The sequence below is a fragment of the Panthera tigris genome, chromosome E3 (assembly GCF_018350195.1).
Source record: "Panthera tigris isolate Pti1 chromosome E3, P.tigris_Pti1_mat1.1, whole genome shotgun sequence".
NCBI lineage: Eukaryota > Metazoa > Chordata > Mammalia > Carnivora > Felidae > Panthera > Panthera tigris.
The window spans coordinates 27,013,282-27,032,231 of record NC_056675.1 but is presented as its reverse complement, the minus strand read 5'-3'; the positions used below and the strand labels follow the sequence as shown (position 1 = coordinate 27,032,231).

The window sequence follows — 18,950 nt, the reverse complement described above, 5'->3', positions numbered from 1 at the left end:
CCATCACTCACTCGCAACGTTTTGAGGACAATGAGGTAGCCGATGGGGAGATCCGCATGAACAGGGACTAAGACCTGCCAGCGGCCATGTGAATGAGCTTAGAGGCAGATTCTACCCTAGTGGAGCCTTGATTGGGTTGCAGCTCGGGACAGCAGCTTGGCTGCAACCATATAAGCCAGAAGCACCCAGCTAACCTGCTCCTGGATTCCTGACACCAGAAGCTGTGAGATCATCAACGTTTGTTGTTTTAAGCTTTTCCACTGGGGTTGATTTGTTACACAGCAATAGATAACTCACACACCATTCAAACCAGACCAAACCATTAATACAGTGTGGGTTCTTCTATGGCAAGAGGCAGTACCAATCACTACAAGAGGTAGTAATGGTAACAATAATAACAATAATAATAATAATGGCAGCTAACATTTACATAAGCCCTACTTGGAGCCAGGCACCATTCTGAGCACTTTGCATGCATTAACTCATGTAATCCTTCAGCTACCTATTATTGTTATTATTATTATCCCTGTCCATGCACTCCAGCTATCAGGAACACGTCTGGAAAGGTGGGTTGCAACAAATAAGATCACACACCATGGGGAACTGTGGTGCATCTCAGAGTGTTACCGGATGCGGGTTTGCTCTGTGCTGCATGCCATCAGAAAGCAGCAGTCGATCCACGCCTGGAGTCAGGAGATACAGACTGGGGCTGTCACTGGGAAAGAAGCAGCACCGCTCCCGTTGCTCAGGACAGAATGTTTGCTGTTTCCGTGGTTTGCACGGCACCCTCACTTTCGTGCTCAGACGCGATGACAGAGCACTTTTATTTTTGTCTCGTGTCATAACCCTGAGTACGAAGTCTTCCCATACGTGGTCCTGTGAAACCCCTCAAGTGGGGAACACCACAGCCTGGCTGCTGGTACCGGGCCAGCCACCAGCCGATCACGGCGTGTCTTCCTTTCTCATCCCCATTTGACAGATGGAAAAATTGAGGCCAAAATAAGTCAGGTGGTTAAATGTAACGGTTGAAAAAACTTTAGAGCAGAGCTTCTCAAACTGTCAGTAGTTTCGAGCCAGTTTGGTTTCGGTTTTGGTTTGCGTGTTTTCCAATCCACTGTGAGCCGAGATTTTCATAACATACAATATAAATGAATTGTTAGAATAATGATCACGTATTTAGATGTTGCATCACAGTCAAGTTGCTAGAAGAGTTTCTAACCATGTACTCTCAATTTATGTATTGTCTGGCCAAAGACAAATAAAATGGGTCTCCTAGCAGTACATGTCTACGGAGCCTGCTTTGAGCACCTTTGTAGAGGTTGTCTTGATGGAAGTTTTCTCAAACTACATGCATTCGTGCACCTTCAGTTTTGCCATGATTGGATAGCACCTCCGGTATTATTTACTTCATGTTAAATATCCTTCTCCTTTATTACCCCCCACCTATTAGAACAGCCACTATGAAAAGAGCAAAACAGTGTTGGCAAAAGTGTTTCCAAAAATTGGAAACAGGTGCACTGTTCATAGGAAAATAAAATGCTGCAGCTGCTTAGTATAAATGTTATCTTGAGAAGTTAATAGAGTTATCATACAATCCAGCAATCGCACTTCTAGGTATTTACTCAAAGAACACAAAGCAGGATGTCAAAAAGCTATTTGCACCCTCAGGTCCACTGCAGCGTTATTCACAATAGCCAAGTAGAAGCAACCCTAATGTCCATCAACAGATGAATGGATAAAGTTTGGTACATACATGCAATCAAATGTTATGCAGCCTTAAAAAAAGAAAGAAATCTTGTCACATGATACAGTGTAGATGAGCCTTAAGAACCTTATGCCAAATGAAATAAGCTAGTCACAAAAGGACAAATACTGTATAATTCCACTCACTTGAAGTCCCTAAAGTAGTGAAAATCATAGAAAAGAATAAAGGTGGTTTCCAAGGGCTGGGGGAAGGAGAAATTAATGTTTGGTGTTTCAGAGTTTCAACTTTACAAGATTAAAAAGTTCTAGAAACCTGTTGCACAGCAATGTGACTATAATTAACAGTACTAAACTGTGCATTTGAAAATATTGAAGATGGTAAATTTAACATTATGTGCTTTTTCACCACAATTTTAAAGCAAAGAAAAAAAGTTCTTCATCCCAAGCAATAGCAACCCCTATCACGTGTTGGGATGGCTTGTTTTTTTGTTTTGTTTTGTTTTGTTTTTAAAGTTTATTTATTTTGGGGCACCTGGGTGGCTTGGTCGGTTAAGCGTCTGACTTCGGCTCAGGTCATGATCTCACAGCTTGTGAGTTCGAGCCCCGCGTCGGGCTCTGTGCTGACAGCTCAGAGCCTGGAGCCTGCTTCAGATTCTGTGTCTCCCTCTCTCTCTGCCCCTCCCCTGTTCATGCTCTGTCTCTCTCTGTCTCAAAAATAAATAAACGTTTTAAAAAAAATTTAAAGTTTATTTATTTTGAGACAGAGAGAAAGCATGGGCAGGGGAGGGGCAGAGAGAGAGGGAGAGACAGAATCTCAAGCAAGCTCCATGGAGCCTGCCACAGGGCTCCATCCCATGAACCGTAAGGTCACAACCTGAGCCGAAATCAAGAGGCCAATGCTTAACCGACTGAGCCACTCAAGCACCCCATGGTAGCTAGTTTTACATGTTTCTTTTTATATACAGTATTTTAAAAATAAATTCATTATTGACAGAATGTAAAAATGTGTTTTCCATGTACCAATGAAAATCATTTTGCATACCACTTATGGAGCACATACCACTCTTTGGGAAACACTGATCTTTGAACCTCCTATTGCTTTAATGCCTACCATCTGAGGCTGAGCAAGAGGAAAGGTTCAGGACCACTCCTGCTTTCCAAGAGCTTGTGGTCAGATTGAACAGCTAAAATAACACAAGGAGGGCAGTGGAGCTTAAAAGAAATCTTAAAAGAATGCCCAAGACCATATTGCCCAAAGCCATCTAAGGATTCATTTCAAAGGGCACCTGTGTGGATCAGTCGGTTGAGTGTCCAACTCTTGATTTCGGCTCAGGTCATGATCTCACAGTTCGTGAGATTGAGCCTTGCATCAGGCTCTGTGCTGTCAGCTCAGGATTCTCTCTCTCCCTCTCTATACGCCGCTTCCCCACTCATGCTCTCTCTCTCTCTAAATAAATAAACATAAAAAAAACAAAGATTCAGTGCAAAAAAAAAAAATTCAGTGCAAGACCAGATCTGTTTTGTTCAATGTTCTATACCAAGTAGCTGGCACGTGTCTTGCCCATAGTGGAGTCTCAACTAATACTTGTTGGGTTCTATTAAATTACAATAAACAGCGACTAAGTAGCAGAAATCAGTGAGGTACTAGACAGGGTTGCTAACCTGGGGTTTGTAGACGGACTTCAGAGGGTCCATGAACTTGAATGGGAAAATCCCCCATTTTGTGTAACCTCTGATTGTCAGTATTTGCTTCCATTATAAGTGTAGGCAACAAATCACAGTAATATTCATAGTATCTGTCACCAATATAAATCATGGATATTTTAATATCTCATTACAGTTGTTGTAGACATCTCAATATATTGTCGACATGCATCACTAATTGAAATTAAATAGTTATTAGACCCACCACTACATCTTGTTATTTAATGCATTAGTAAAGAGGCATATATTACTATCACAAAAATTTGGTGGTTTCTTTAGAAATTTTGATAACCATATTTTAGGATAATTACAAAAGAAATCTTTTGTAATTTTACACACCTTTATTTCTGCGTTTACTTTCTGTGTTGTTCTCTCAAGGACTCTATAGACCTCACTAGATGCCAGAGGTGTCCGCAGCATGCGTGCACGCACACACACACACACACACACACACACACACACACACAGAAGATTAAGACCTGCTATTGGATTGACTCAATCTTCCCAGTGTAGCTGACAACGCACTGGGTTTCAGTGTAGCTGAAACAAACTGAACAGGGAAGCAGCCCATTTCTGCCACCTTTTGGGAGGCAAACACCAACTCACCATCCCAGAGGGCAGTGAATTCACCAGTTAACAGTTGTATAGAGGAACCCCCTGATAACCATCAGGTTCAATGTCCCTGGCTGGCAAGGTCGAGGACTCAGAAAATTTGGTGTTGAGCAAAAACAAACTGACCTCACACCTGTAGGATTCAAAACACGGACTCTGGAGCTAGACTCCCCATGTTTGTATCCCAGTCCCAACAGTTAGGATCTGTGTGAGCTTGGGTAAGTTATTTCACCTGGATGGATCTCACTTTGCTCATTTGTAAAGCAGGAACCACAGAGCCTGATTGTGGTCGGCAGGAAATGGTCCTTTGAAGATGTCCAGGTTCTAATTCCTGGACCCTGTGAATCTGTAAGTTTCTATGGCAAAGAGGAACTAAGGCCACAGATGGAGTTCAGGTCAGCTAACCTTAAAATGGAAAGATTATTCTGGATTATCCAGGTGGACCCAATATAACCACAATATAACCTTAAATATGGAAGCAGGAGGAAGAAGAGAGTCAGAGATTTGAAGATGTGACACTGCCAGATGTGAAGATAGAAGAAGGGGCCACAAGCTGAGGAATGGCAAATGGTCTCTAAAATTTGGAAAAGGCAAGATTCTCTTTTAGAGGCTCCAGAAAAAGTGCAGCCTTGCCAACACCTTGATGTTAGCCAAGTGAGACCCAATTTGGACATCTGGCCTACAGAACTGTAAGATAATAAATTTGTGTTGTTTTAAGCCATGAAGCTTGTGGCAAATTGTTACAGCATCAATAGGAAACTAACATACTATGCAAAGGGGTTTGTGAGGATTAACAAATGAGTTAATTTATATAAAGCCCTTAGAACAGTCCCTAAAACACAATTGGTGTTATATATTATTAGTGTTATCGAAATGACAACTAAAAGTGAAAGAAATTAATCTCTTCCAAAACAAACCAGGTCTGTTCAAATCAACCCCTTGCTCTGTTTTAAAATCATGAACTAATATGGGCACCTGGGTGGCTCAGTCAGGCAAGAGTCCAACTTTGGCTCAGGTCATGATCTCACGATTCATGAGTTTGAGCCCCACGCTGGGCTCTGTGCTGATAGCTCAGAGCCTGGAGTCTGCTTTGGATTCTGTGTCTCCCTCTCTCTCTGCCTCTCCTCTGTTCTCTCTCTCAACAATTAAAATAAAATATAAAAAAAATTTTTTAATCATGGACTAATAATGAACTCATGGATCCAGGCATTAATCATACAGCAGCTAACATCACAAAACAAGACATAAACAGACATTAGGTGCCTCCTGATGGACAAACACATGGCCACTAATGAAGCAGTCTTGCCAAAAATGGGGGGGGAAAATCAGACAGAAACCTGATGAAACTTATGGATTCAACTACCAATGTACAGGAAACACAGAAGATAGAAGATCATGTCAAATGACACCATAGAGACATAATCAGCAATATCTAGACTCTGGGAAAGTCTACAGCAATGCTTCTCAAACTTTAAAGTGCATGTAAAACACCTGCGGATCTTGGTAAAATGCAGATTCTAAGCCAGTAGGTATAGGGTAGGGCCTGACCTTACATTTCTACCAAGCTGTCACGTGATGCTGATGCTCGCGACCCATGGACCATATTTTGAGTTTCCAGGCTCTGCAAGATATATAATCCATTTTTTCTAGTAATAAAAGAATTGAAGGGGAAACCTACAGATTAAAAGATACACCAACCATTACATAGTTTTACATTTGGGTGAACTGGTAGAGAGATGGAGTCATTATCAAAGATCAGAAATGCAGCAGAGGAAATAATTTGATGAAGTTAATTATTTTAGTTTTTTAATTTTTTTATAATTAAAAAAAATTTAGTGTTTATTTATTTGAGAGAGAGACAGAGCATGAGCGGGGGAGGGACAGAGAGAGAGAGGGAGACACAGAATCGGAAGCAGGCTCCAGGCTCTGCCTGGTCAGCACAGAGCCTGATGCAGGGCTCGAACCCACAGACTGCAAGATCATGACCTGAGCCGAAGTCAGACGCTTAACAGACTGAGCCACCCAGGTGCCCCAAATATTTTAGTTTTGAACAGGTTGCATTTAAAACATTTGTGGTGTAGGGGTTATACACATTCATACAACTGTATCACATGTCTGTAGTCTTTCTCACCAAATCAGAGAGTTGACTGAAGCACTGAGTAAATGTTTTTTTCAAACTAATGGAGCTGCATTGCCCATTCCTTTCAAAGAGAAATTTAGGTCCCAGTCAACTTTCATTGGACACCCAAGCTCTTGGCTCATAACACTTGGTCACAGGGCGGTCTCTATGCAAATCAGAGATGATACGACATGTGATGCCTATGGTCACAGATCCCCCATCACCTAGGAATATTTCAATACCCATCCAACCAGCCCCATTCCAGGAGGCTAATCAAAGGACTGAGCTTTCCATTGAAAGTCTGCAGTAGCACTGACCTATTGGAAAAGAGGGGTTTTCGGAGACTTTACTCTAAATTCCGGCTTCATCAGCTGTGGTTTGGGAAGCGATTTAGGATCCTGGAGACCAGTGAACCTAGATTTGAATCTCAGCTTCTCACTTATTTATTTTGTGGCCTTGGCTGAGTTACATAACCTCTCTGACCCTCAGTATCATCTCTGAAATGGGATTAAAAATAATTATAACCTCCTCGCAGGTTTGTTGTGAAGATTAAATAAGATAATAGAAATAAAATGTTTAATCCAGTGCCTGACAGGAAACAAACACCTAGGAAATTTTCTCAGTTACTGCTGCTGCTACAGTGGCCACTGTCTTCTGACCTTAGGAGAGCCAATGAATTCTTCCGATCCTCAGGAGCCTCTTCTCTAAGAAGCAGTAACAATAACCGACGGAAAGTTTGATGCCTCCCTCTTTTATTTCCTTTCGTTTCCTGTTCAAATATCCCCTTTTCAAAAAAGCCTTCCCCGGCCAGTCCTCTTCCTATATAAAATAGCCCAAACTCTCTCTCCATCCCATTATGTTTTATTTTTCATCCTAGGAGCTATCCACCCAATTTATAGTCATTTGTTTAGTGTCTGCCTTCTCTACAAGAGATCAGTACCAAGGGAGCTAGGGACTTTGTCTATTGTGTTCACTGCCTCTCCCCTGGGCCAAGAACAGTGTCTCGTATGTCAAAATGCTCAATACATTTCTTGTAAGATGGATGGATGGATGGAAGAATGAATAAGTGAATAAGAAAGAAACAAAGAAACAAAGAAACAAAGAAAAAGAAAGAGAAGGAAGGAAGGAAGGAAGGAAGGAAGGAAGGAAGGAAGGAAGGGAAGAGAAGAGAAGAGAAGAGAAGAGAAGAGAAGAGAAGAGAAGAGAAGGAGAAAGGTAAGGAGGGAGGGAAGGATGGAGGGAAGGAGGGAGGAAGGGAGGAAGGGAGGAAGAAAGGAATATGGTCACTACCAACAACAACTACCCAGCCCTGAGTTGCTGCTCAATGGATATTAGTTTCCTTCCTTCCTTCCAAGGCCAGAAAAATGAAGAGCTCCAGAAATCCTCTCGGGGCACTGGGGGAGGAACTGAGAGGGGAATGCCAACAGACCTGCCTCCTTCCCCCTTCTCCACCAGCCATCATTCTAACCATCAAAACAAAAACCAGACTGCAGGTGCCAAGAAGTCTGTGCATCCCTCATCCCCAGGAAGTCCCTCCTGGTTCTGAAACCCTAACAGAAGCGAGGAGTGACTGCAGCTTGCTGCTTGTAGACAAGAATTCAAGCAGAATTTCAACAGCTGCTCCATTGCTTGTAACCCCAATAAACAGTGTCTGGCCAACCTAATGTGGGGCCATTGAGGGTTAGGGCTGTGCTGCGTTTGGGGTCTCAGAAGTAGAAAGTCAACAGGTTTGATGTATGGTGCCATTTATGGCACCTGAAATAGAACATCTGTTACCAGGTTGGCCGCTATCAAATCTTCTTTAATATAACAATACAAGCAGTGGCTGGGTCTTGAATGCCACTTTACAAAGCCAGTGGCCATACAGCAGAACTGTCTTTCCAATGGCTGATCTTGTCACTCCTCTACTGAAAACCCTCCCCTGGGTTCCCATCACGCTAAGAATGAAGTCCAAACTCCTCTCCCAGGGCTGCACCAGGTCCAGCATGGTCCAAGCCCATCCATCGTCTCCCCAGCACGTCCTGGGCCATCCTCGTCCTCAATCACTCCACTCCAGCCACACACAGCCTGTCTGTGTTCCTACAACAGGAGGAATGCGTTGTCCCCCAGGGTCTTAGTACTTTTGCTTCTCCTGCCTGCACGTGTTCCTCCTTATCTAGATCTTTGTCCCTGGTGTGCTCTTTTAAAGCAGCCCCAATGCCCACCCCCCCCCCATCACCTCAGTCTGTTTCAATACCACTGTAGCACTTGGGCACCCGGGCAATCTGCACTTATGTTGGCTTGTTTCTGTGCATACTTCCTCCTCTCCCTGCCCTCCCCTGGGCCATAAGTCCCTGCAGGAAAGAACTCTGCCTGCACTGTGTATCCCTAGAATAGTCCCTGACACATAGTAGGTGCTCAGTAAGTATTTTTAAAGGCATGAACGTGTTGAGAGTGGCATCCAACACCAAGAGTCAGCAAACTTTTTCTGTAAAGATCCAGATAGTAAATATTTGAGGCTTAGTGGGCCATATGGTCTTGGTCACAACTATTCAATTCTGCCATTTCAGCACAAAAGAGCCAATGGCAATATGTAATTAAGTGGGCGTGGCATTATTCCAATAACACTTCATTTATAAAATCAGGCAGCGGCCTGGATTTGGCCCATGGAGTGTAGTTTTTGTAATCCTTAGCTCTAGATCAAGATTCTGAATTCAAGTATACTATCCACACAGTTACTTGACATGATTTTTTTCCCCATATGCTATGACATCCACTGTGTGTTATATAAATATTAAATAAAACTGCATTCTATCCAATTTTGTAACAAATAGGCTCATTCGAGTAAACACATCTTTTTAAAAAAATTTTTTTAAGGTTTATTTTTGAGAGAGAGAGAGAGAGAGAGAGAGAAGCAGAGAGAAGGAGACACAGAATCTGAAGCAGGCTCCAGGCTCTGAAGTGTCGGCACAGAGCCCGATGCGGGGCTTGAACTCACGAACCGCAAGATCATGACCTGAGCCGAAGTTGGATGCCCAACCAACTGAGCCACCCAGGAGCCTCTCAAGTAAACAAATCTTAAGTGCCTGTAGTGCACCAAACACTGGGCTTAGGGCTGAGAATGTAACACTGCAGAAAGCATACCCTGGTCTTGCTGTGTGTAGTCAAGGGGCCACATATGTGAAATCATGATAGTACAACATGAAACATTATAATGGGTGCATCAAGAGGGGTTGGGCCCTCTATAAAGGGTACAGCACCCCTTATATTAGTGGACAGTATGATTCTAGGATAATGGAAACTAAAAAGGATGGTTGGTGTGGAGAATCTTAGGCAATGTTACAAAATTCATGGGGTTCGGGGTGTTTGGGTGGCTCAGTCGGTTAAGTGACCAACTTTGGCTCAGGTCATGATCTCACAGTTTGTGAGTTCGAGACCCACGTCAGGCTCTGTGCTGACAGCTCGGAGCCTGGAGCCTGTTTCCGATTCTATGTCTCCCTCTCTCTCTGCCCCTTCCCCGGTCATGCTCTGTCTCTCTCTCTCTCTCTCTCTCTCTCTCTCAAAAATAAGTAAACATTAAAAAAATTTTTTTAATTAAAAAAAACCAAAACTCATGGGGTTCCATGAGGCTTAGACAATGTCCCATCAAGGTCTATCTGTATCTGCAAGTGTTCAGTCTTATACTTCCTTAAAATTAACACCAGGCACCACACTTGACCTGTGAAGACAAGAAACCTTCTAGGAGGACCTCGTGCCTAAATCAAGTCCTGAATTAGGGAGGAAAGAGTGCTCTGCTCACAGCACATGCTAAGGCCAAAGATGGTTTAGTCTCTCTGTAAACCAAAGACACTTAACGCAACTGGATGAAAGAGGGAGACAGAGTGAAGATGGAGACGGCCGGGCAGGCAGACAAGAGTCACAACATTACGGCATGAGAAGAAATCTGAATTGTATCCTAAGAGCAGGGGGAAGCCTATCAGGGGTTTTCAGCAAAGAAGTTGAAAAACCAGATATGTTTTTTGGAAAACATGATGCTCAGTGTGTCCAGATGATGGACTGGGAGAGAGATACTGGAAACCAGGAGAGGTTTTGCAAAAGGCTTGAATGGTTTACAGCGCCCAAATAGAACTTCAAGACAACTTCTTGTGGAAAATGGAAGACAGCCTATTTGAGGATTTCCACCTGGGACAGGCTTCTCTTTCAAACAAGAACAAGAAACTTCTTAATTTTCCCCCCAAGTCCAATAAGGACCATCAGAAGGATCCAGCTGCCAGGTTTAGAATGAGTTGAGCAAAGCAAAAATGATAGAGAAATAAAACATAAAATGAGACTATTTTCCACTTTGAACAGAGGCCAATAAATTTATGGGAACTTGCAGTTTTCCATGAGTAACAACTGAAGTAGGAAACAACACTAATATCATTATTCTTATGTTAATAATTACATTCAATTGGATTACTTAAGCAGAGGATGCCTTGGGGAGCAAAGACAGTCTAAGGAATTCCATTATCAAAATTTCACTTGTGGCTCATGGTCTCCTTAGCACCACTAATTAATATTCTCTCCCTAAACAAACAAAGATTGAGGAGGTTGGTGAACTACAGAAATATCGCTTATCATAGGAAATGATGGAGAGTACACAAAATAAAAAGACTAGGGTCACACTTGCGATTTTTATCATAATAAAATGCTCCTGAAGAACCACTTGGCAAAATGCACTTGCACCATAATGCCTGGTAAGATTAATGGCTTCAAGACAATTGTAAAATTAAAACAAGTCTCAGGTTCAGTCACTGAATTTAGACATTGGGAAAATACTCATTTTGCTCCAGCCATCAATTCATGGCAGGTTTTTGGTTTTGGTTTGTCTTTTTTTTTTTTTTTTTTAATGTGCCAGCATTTGATTCAAAAATTGAGTTTCCTTTATGTCTCGTTCACAATCTATTTCAAATATACACCTGAGGGCACTGGATTCCTGGTACTGGTGAGGCAGCAGCTGATAAGAACACAGGCTTTGTAGTATGAGAGATATGGGTTCATATCCTGATTCTGTCATGAACTACATGTGGCCTTGAGCAAGTTACTTAATCTCTCTGCCTCAGTATCTTTATCTGTAAAATGGGGATAATAATTTTATCTAACCTTAAAGAAGTTTAAAGGGTAATTGTTCTAGGGCAACGTCTAGCACCTGGCATATGTTTCAATAAGTGGCAGTTGTTCTGGAACGATTATTATGCTGCATCCCTTCCCCCGCTCACAGGAGACCAACAAAACAACCCATTGTGAGTCTGATTCTGCACCAAGGCCACTGACGTTCAATATATATATCTTGCCTGAATGTGAATGAATACATGATGCTGGTAACCAGCCACTCCAAATTTTCACCCAGTTTCTAGAACCATCTTACTTTCACTTGTTTAAATGGCAGGTGTGTCTTGTGTGTCAGTTATAACAAGCCCTCTTTGACGGAGTGAGATCACATCCCTGAAAGGGGATGGAGATAGCATAGGGCCCCAGACCATTAGCCTTTACAGCAGGGGTCAAAGAGGGGAAGGTGCAGCCATTGGTGAAGTGTGGTCCAAGGAAAACTTTTTAAAATCCAGGTAGTACAGGTCTCTTTTGGACTGAGTGTATGTTGCCAATTATTACTAATATAACCATAAAAATAAAAATGCTTACTAAGTGACAGATATTTAGCCTACAGCTCTAAATACATGATCTCATTTAATCCACATGACAGTTCTATCAGGTCTAAATCTAAAATTATTTGGCATTTTATTTTTGGGAAAGTGGAAGTGCAGAAATGTTAAGTAATTCTCCCACGTTACCCAACTAAGAATTCATAAGGTGTTTGGTCCTAAAAACCCAAGTATTTAGCTGCTATGCTATACCTTCCAAGCAAACACAGACCCTTAGACAAATGTCATAAGCATATCACCCACTTTAGTTTTGTGTGGTTGCTGAGACACAAGACCACAGATTGGGTGACCTAAGCAACAGAAATATGTTGTCTCACAGTTCTGGAGGCTGGAAGCCTGAGATCCAGGTGTCGGCAAGGCAAGCCAGATTCCCTTTGACACTGAAATCTGTTCTATGACTCTCTCCTAGCTTCTGATAGTTTGCTGGCAATCTTTGGCATTCCTTGATAGTGGATCTCCACCTTCATCTTTACACAGCATTCTCCCTGTGTGCATGTCTGTCTCCAAATGTCCCCTCTTTATAAGGACATCAGTTACACTGGATTATTCCACTCTACTCCAGTATGACCTCATCTTAACTAACTACACATACAAAGACCCTACCTCCAAATAAGACCACCTTCTGAAGTGCTGGGGGCTAGGGGTTCATATAAATGAGAGGGACACGATTCAACCTGTAATATTATTCAATCCCATCTGTCTTAACTGGTTATTCCTCCATCTTCTGATCCAGGGCATGGGGGAGGGAAACAGGATTTCTACACACTCCCAAACATACTGCAAGATGTAACTCTTCATTCCAAAACCCACAGAGCCATTTATCCCATGTTAGAAAGGAGAACTGAAAAGGGATACAGTGCAAAAGATGTCAAAGCAAAGATAAATGTTTCCTCAGGGGCAACAACTCTCAGAGATTTGAGTAGTAAGTTTTTGAAAAATGGACACATGAGGAACAAAGGTTGAGTTTTGTGAAATCATTGATAACCCCCAAGACAACACCCAGCTTTCCCCCATGATTATAAATGGGGGGATTTGAAATGGAACTTCTATTGTGTGGCTTTCAAAGCCCTCGGTGGCCCAGAAGTAGTGAATCATTTCTAAGGTAAAGCACTTCCTTTGAACTCAGGGGAAACAAAAGTAGGCAGATAAAAAATGATAATGCAGGAAGCAGATTTATGAGCAACTTGAAATCTGAACACTGCTTTTTTATATTCCTTACGATGGACCAGTCCTGTGGCCATGGGGGAATAAGCGCCTAAGATTGAACACCAAAAATAAAATCTCTCAGCATTTCCCAAACTCATACAGGAAATCTCACACAAGCCCCTCCCCAATAAATAATAGATGGGATATAAAATGCAGACTCCTTTGTCTAGCAATGGACATAAGTAGATGAAGTTGTCCATTCTTTCAAGTTATTTCCAGAGCGACAGCCATATGCTGAGTGCTGTCCCAGGTCCTGAAAAGAAATACCTCAAGGAGGATTTACCCATTAGGTGGATCCCAAACTCAGAATAATTAAATCATAGATCTACAAGTGACTTCAGGAGTCATTTATGCAGACAGAGGATGGTAAAGGAGACAGAGGAAGGCATGTGTATTATATTTGTTTTGTGTCATCTAACAAATTCTTCCCAGCAAACTTTCAAGATGCTGTCTTTCCTGTGAGCCAGTATTAAGAATCTCTTTCCGACCATTTTGTAGGAATCCACAGTGACTAAGCTCCTCTTCTTCTGGTTGGGCATAATTTGTACATATATTGCAAGGAACAACCATTTTGCTTTTGAACACCTCCTACCTAAATGAGGCCAAGGTTATTCAAGGAAGAGGATACTTTCCCTACCTTGGGGACACTAACAGTCCTGTGGATGTATAAAATGCAGATATATAATAAGGTTATTTCCATAACAGAAATAATACAATAAAACAATATTTTATTAGGACATAGGTTGAAAACTGGCAACACCTATAGGTCAGTTCCTGCCTATAGACATTCTTATTTGGCTATGTTTTCCCCCATTCCACCTCATCTAACTTCTTATTTTGAAAATTCTCAAGTCTAAAGAAAAGTTCAAATAATAGTATAATTACTATTCAGATATACCTAACACATACATACACATTTTTTTTCTGAACTACTTGGAAATAAATTGCAGACAACAGAATACTTCATTCAGGAATACTTCAGTGTGAATTTCTTAATAATAAGGAAGGACATTCCCCAATTTATCCATGATACCATTATCACACTCAAGAAAATAAATAATAATTCCATAATATCATATAACATGTAGTTCATATTCAAGTATCTTTAACAGACAAAAACAATGTCTTATGTAGCTGTTGCCTAGTTTTGTTTTTTTTTTTAATTTGGCGATTTAACATAAGAATCCAAACTTTCAGGGGTGCCTGGGTGGCTCAGTCGGTTGAGCATCCGACTTTGGCTCAGGTCATGACCTCACAGTCCGTGAGTTTGAGCCCTGCATCGGGCTCTGTGCTGACAGCTCTGAGCCTGGAGCCTGCTTCAAATTCTGCGTCGCCTTTTCTCTGACTCTCCCCTGTTCATGCTCTGTCTTTCTCTGTCTCAAAAATAAATAAATACTTTTAAAAATTAAAAAAAAAAGAATCCAAACTTTCAGTTTTCCTTGAAAAATAAGCCCTAAAAACACTAAGCCTGGATTCTCACATGGAAAAAATTAGCTGAAACTGAATCCCCTTTAGATATGACCTATGTTCATTTTGTCACCATCTCTACCACTCATTATTTTCATCAGGCATAACTAGCTGTTGCAGAAATTTCTCTGGACCCCTTATAAAGGGCTCTCCCTGAAATCACAGTGGAGCAAGCTACTACCTCTATCTAGAGGTGCTTCCATGCTAAATTTCGGCCATTCCAACCCTTCTCTTTCAGCTCTGTCTTCTAATACAAACTCCAAATCCTAAAATTTAGTAGACATCTAGTGTTGATGAAGCATCTCAAACACAGTATGTCCAAAACTGATCTTCTCCCCGCTAACCCTATTCCATCCATAGCCTGTCCCATTCCAGATGACAACAATCCCTTCCTTCAGTTGCTGATGCCAAACATTTCAGTTATCCATGACTCTTGTCACTCCCACACACAACCTTCATCCAATTCATAAAGAAATGTCATTGGCTCCATCTTAAAACCATATCCCAAACTGGACCACTTCTTTCCACCCCCACTGTTCTCATTCTGGTATATGATCCACCAACATCTCTCACCTGGACTATTTCAATGCCTCGCCTTCAAACATTAGTGCTCTGGTTAAAACCCTCCCATGGCTTCTTATTGCATTCAGTTCAGAATCAAAGTCCTTAAAATGGCCTGTGAGCTTCCACACGATCTTGTCACCCATTACCTTTCTGACCTCTTCTCTTACCCCTCTTCTCAGGCCCTGCCTACTCTGTTCCAGCCACACTGGCATCCTTGTTCCTCCTCAAACAAGCCAGGTACTCCAGGGTCTCTGTATTAACTGTTCCCTCTGCCTGTGATATTCTTCCCTCACATATCCACTTGACTCGTTCTTTCACTTCCTTCAAGTCTTTGTTCCATTCTCCCCTTCTCAGGGAAGGCTGTCATGAGCATCCTATTTAAAATAATAACCCATGGGGTGCCTGGTTGTCTCAGTCTGTTAAGTGTCCAACTCTTGATCTCAGCTCAGATCTTGATCTCAAGGTTGTGAGTTCAAACCCTACATTGGTCTCCATGCTGGGCGTGAAGCCTACTTAAAAAATAAATAAAATAGGCAGTCCCTGAGTCCCAGCCGGTTCCTACCGCAGTCCCGCAGTCGCCCGGCTCCTCTTTCCTTTCAAAATGACAGATGCCGCTGTGTCCTTCGCCAAGGACTCCCTGGCGGGTGGAGTGGTGGCAGCCATCTCCAAGACCGCGGTAGCGCCCATCGAGCGGGTCAAGCTGCTGCTGCAGGTGCAGCATGCCAGCAAGCAAATCACCGCAGATAAGCAATACAAGGGCATATAGACTGTGTGGTTCGTATCCCCAGGGAGCAGGGAGTCCTGTCCTTCTGGCGCGGTAACCTGGCCAATGTCATCAGATACTTCCCCACCCAAGCCCTCAACTTCGCCTTCAAAGATAAATACAAGATCTTCCTGGGTGGCGTGGACAAGAGAACCCAGTTTTGGCGCTACTTTGCAGGGAATCTGGCATCGGGTGGCGCCGCTGGGGCCACATCCTTGTGTTTTGTGTTTCCTCTGGATTTTGCCCGTACCCGTCTAGCGGCCGATGTGGGCAAAGCTGGAGCGGAAAGGGAATTCCGAGGCCTTGGTGACTGCCTGGTTAAGATCTACAAATCTGATGGGATTAAGGGGCTATACCAAGGCTTTAATGTGTCTGTGCAGGGCATTATCATCTACCAAGTTGCCTACTTCGGTATCTATGATACTGCAAAGGGCATGCTTCCGGATCCCAAGAACACTCACATCTTCATCAGCTGGATGATCGCACAGTCCGTCACAGCGGTTGCCGGGTTGACTTCCTATCCCTTTGACACTGTCCGTCGCCGAATGATGACGCAGTTGGGGCGCAAAGGAACCGACATCATGTACACACGCACGCTTGACTGCAGGAGGAAGATTGCTCGTAACGAAGGGGCCAAAGCTTTTTTCAAGGGGGCGTGGTCCAATGTTCTCAGAGGCATGGGTGGTGCCTTCGTGCTTGACTTGTATGATGAAATCAAGAAGTTCACATAAGTTATTTCCTAGTTTCTTCCCCTGTGAACAGGCATGTTGTATTATATAAAACATCTTGAGCATTCTTGACAGACTGTTGGCTGTCTATTTATCAACGGCAACTATTGACTGGTTGAAAATGGGAAGCAATAATGTTCATCTGACCAGTTTTCTCTTAAAGCTATTTCCACGATGACGGGACTCAATTATATTTTTTATTTCAGTCACTCCTGATAAATAAATTTGAAGAAATAAACACTATCCAAAACATTAAATAAATAAATAAATAAATAAATAAATAAATAAATAAAATAAAATAAAATAAAATAAAATAAAATTATAACCCACTGTCCACTGCTCCATGACACTCCCAGTCCCCCTTACCCTGCTTTACTTTTTCTTTTATGCCTGGAACAGATTACCTTCTACATTGTACATATTTATTTATTATGTTTATGCTTTATTGTCTACCTCCCCTCACTAGAATGTAAGGGCCAATTCTATCCATTGATGTATCCAAGCATGTAAAAGAGCATTTGAAATGAGAATGCAAAATGGTGTGACCCTGTGGAAAGCTCTTTAGCAGTTTCTTAACAAACTAAACATAGAATGACCCAATGACCCAGCAATTCCATTCCCCAAAGAACTGAAAATGGACACTCAAACAAATGGTACATGAATGTTCATAGCAGCAATATTCAAAATAGCCCCAAAGGTGGAAACAACTCAAATGTCCATCAACAGATGAGTGAATAAACAAATTGCGGAAATACATTAAATGGAATACTACTGGGCCATGAAAAAGAATGGAGAATTGATACATGTTACACAGTAGATGAACCTCAAAAATTTTATGCTAAGTGTGAGAAACCAGACACAAAGGTCTCATATCGCATGATCTCATTTATATGAAATATCCAGAATAGATATATCCATAGAGACAGGAAGCAAATTGGTAGTTACCAGAGGCTGGAGGTAGTAATTATTTAATGGATATGGATTTTTATTGGGGATAATGAAATGTCTTGGAAATAGACAGAAGGGATGGTTGCACAACACTGTGAATGCACCAAATGCCACTGATATGTTCACTTTAGATTGATTCATTGTGTGTTAAATTCATTCAATTTAACCTGTATAAAAAAGAGCAGCTCAAAAAAAAAGGACCTCAATAAATATTTGCCGAATGAATGAATGAATGAACAGGAAACAAATCAGTATGTCTGGCCCTGAAAATAGATAACACTAAAAGGTAGTCTATCAAAAAGCATTTTTTGGAAGTCTGTGGCCCTTCACCAGCCACATGTAAATCACCCCATTTGGGGTGTAAGTAAGCATTGAAGCAGTATTGCCCTGGGGGTCCATGACCATTTTTGGTGGCCTGAGCTGAGTTTTATTACTCTGCTCGTGGAGAACAGGAGACAAAGCCTGGGGTCCTATCAGGGGAAAAAAATCTTCCTGTGTCGGAATTTTCAGAACCTCCTGTTCCTACATAGCTAGAGACATTTTTGACTGCCAGGAGGGAATAAAGCCAGTGGGAGTTAGTCCCATCTGCCTACAGAGGGGCAGGAACATCATCTGTCTAAATACTTCTTCGTCAGAAAGTCTTACAGCTGGAGGCCTTTCCTCACTCTCACTGTGACCTCAGCCTTAGGGCCACATTAAAGAGCATTAATGCCATGGAGAGGGGGAGGGAGGGAGGAGATGGGCTGCCAGACTGGAACTAAATTAAAAATAAAGCTCCCCTTATTAAATTCATAATTATTGTGAAGCTGTGAAATCTTATTTTAAACCTCCGGCTCCTTTCTTTTGTCCAGGGTACAGGCTGCCTGCTTCTGAATCCCTATTTTGCTTTATGGACAATTTCTTTTTAGCATTCTGAGCATTTAACCTTGAAAAATAGTGTTGTTTTGCTGCTGTATTTTCTGATTGTTAGTCTCCAGGCATCTCTGTGGCATCTTTATAAATCTGCAGGAGCTGGTAAATATTTCTTGCCGACCAGCAGCTGAAATCTGAAAATACCAGCTCACTTTTTAGCTGTCAGGCAATTAATGTAATTCAAAGGAAATGAAAGGTATGGGCAACTGGGACTGCTTTTAATAACAGGAGGGTTTCTGGCTCAGACTTAGAAAGGCAGGAGAGAAGAATCAATAAAAGGCAAACAGAAAGGGTAGAAGAGGCCATGGAGTTCTCCAGAAACATTTTGTCAGCATGCTGGCCAACACCGCTAATCTGTGCCAAGAGAAGCTGATAAATGTAGCCACTGATGGTCAACTTAGAGATGGGCCAACCTTCAAGGCCTAGACTAGGGTATCCATTAGCCTAGAAGATGGTTTTGTACAAACAGAAAGAGATGCCTCAAGAGGGCAGGTAAATCAGGAGAAAATATCCCTTGAGAATGGATTCAGCCCCACACCAGGGCA

The 18,950-nt window shown here is 42.1% G+C and overlaps 2 protein-coding genes across 2 annotated transcripts in view; one reads left to right on the top strand and one right to left on the bottom strand.

Moving 5' to 3' along the window:
- LOC122234543 (basic proline-rich protein-like) overlaps nucleotides 1–18,950 on the bottom strand; it is a gene marked incomplete at its 3' end in the record, with an annotated part of 342,718 nt that overhangs the window by 71,123 nt on the left and 252,645 nt on the right. The window lies entirely within an intron of this gene.
- On the top strand, nucleotides 15,611–16,783 carry LOC102962163 (ADP/ATP translocase 2-like). The gene is given in 2 exon segments (XM_015539890.2): nucleotides 15,611–15,812; nucleotides 15,815–16,783. Coding segments are annotated over 2 exon segments (891 nt in total). The 5' UTR covers nucleotides 15,611–15,655; the 3' UTR covers nucleotides 16,549–16,783.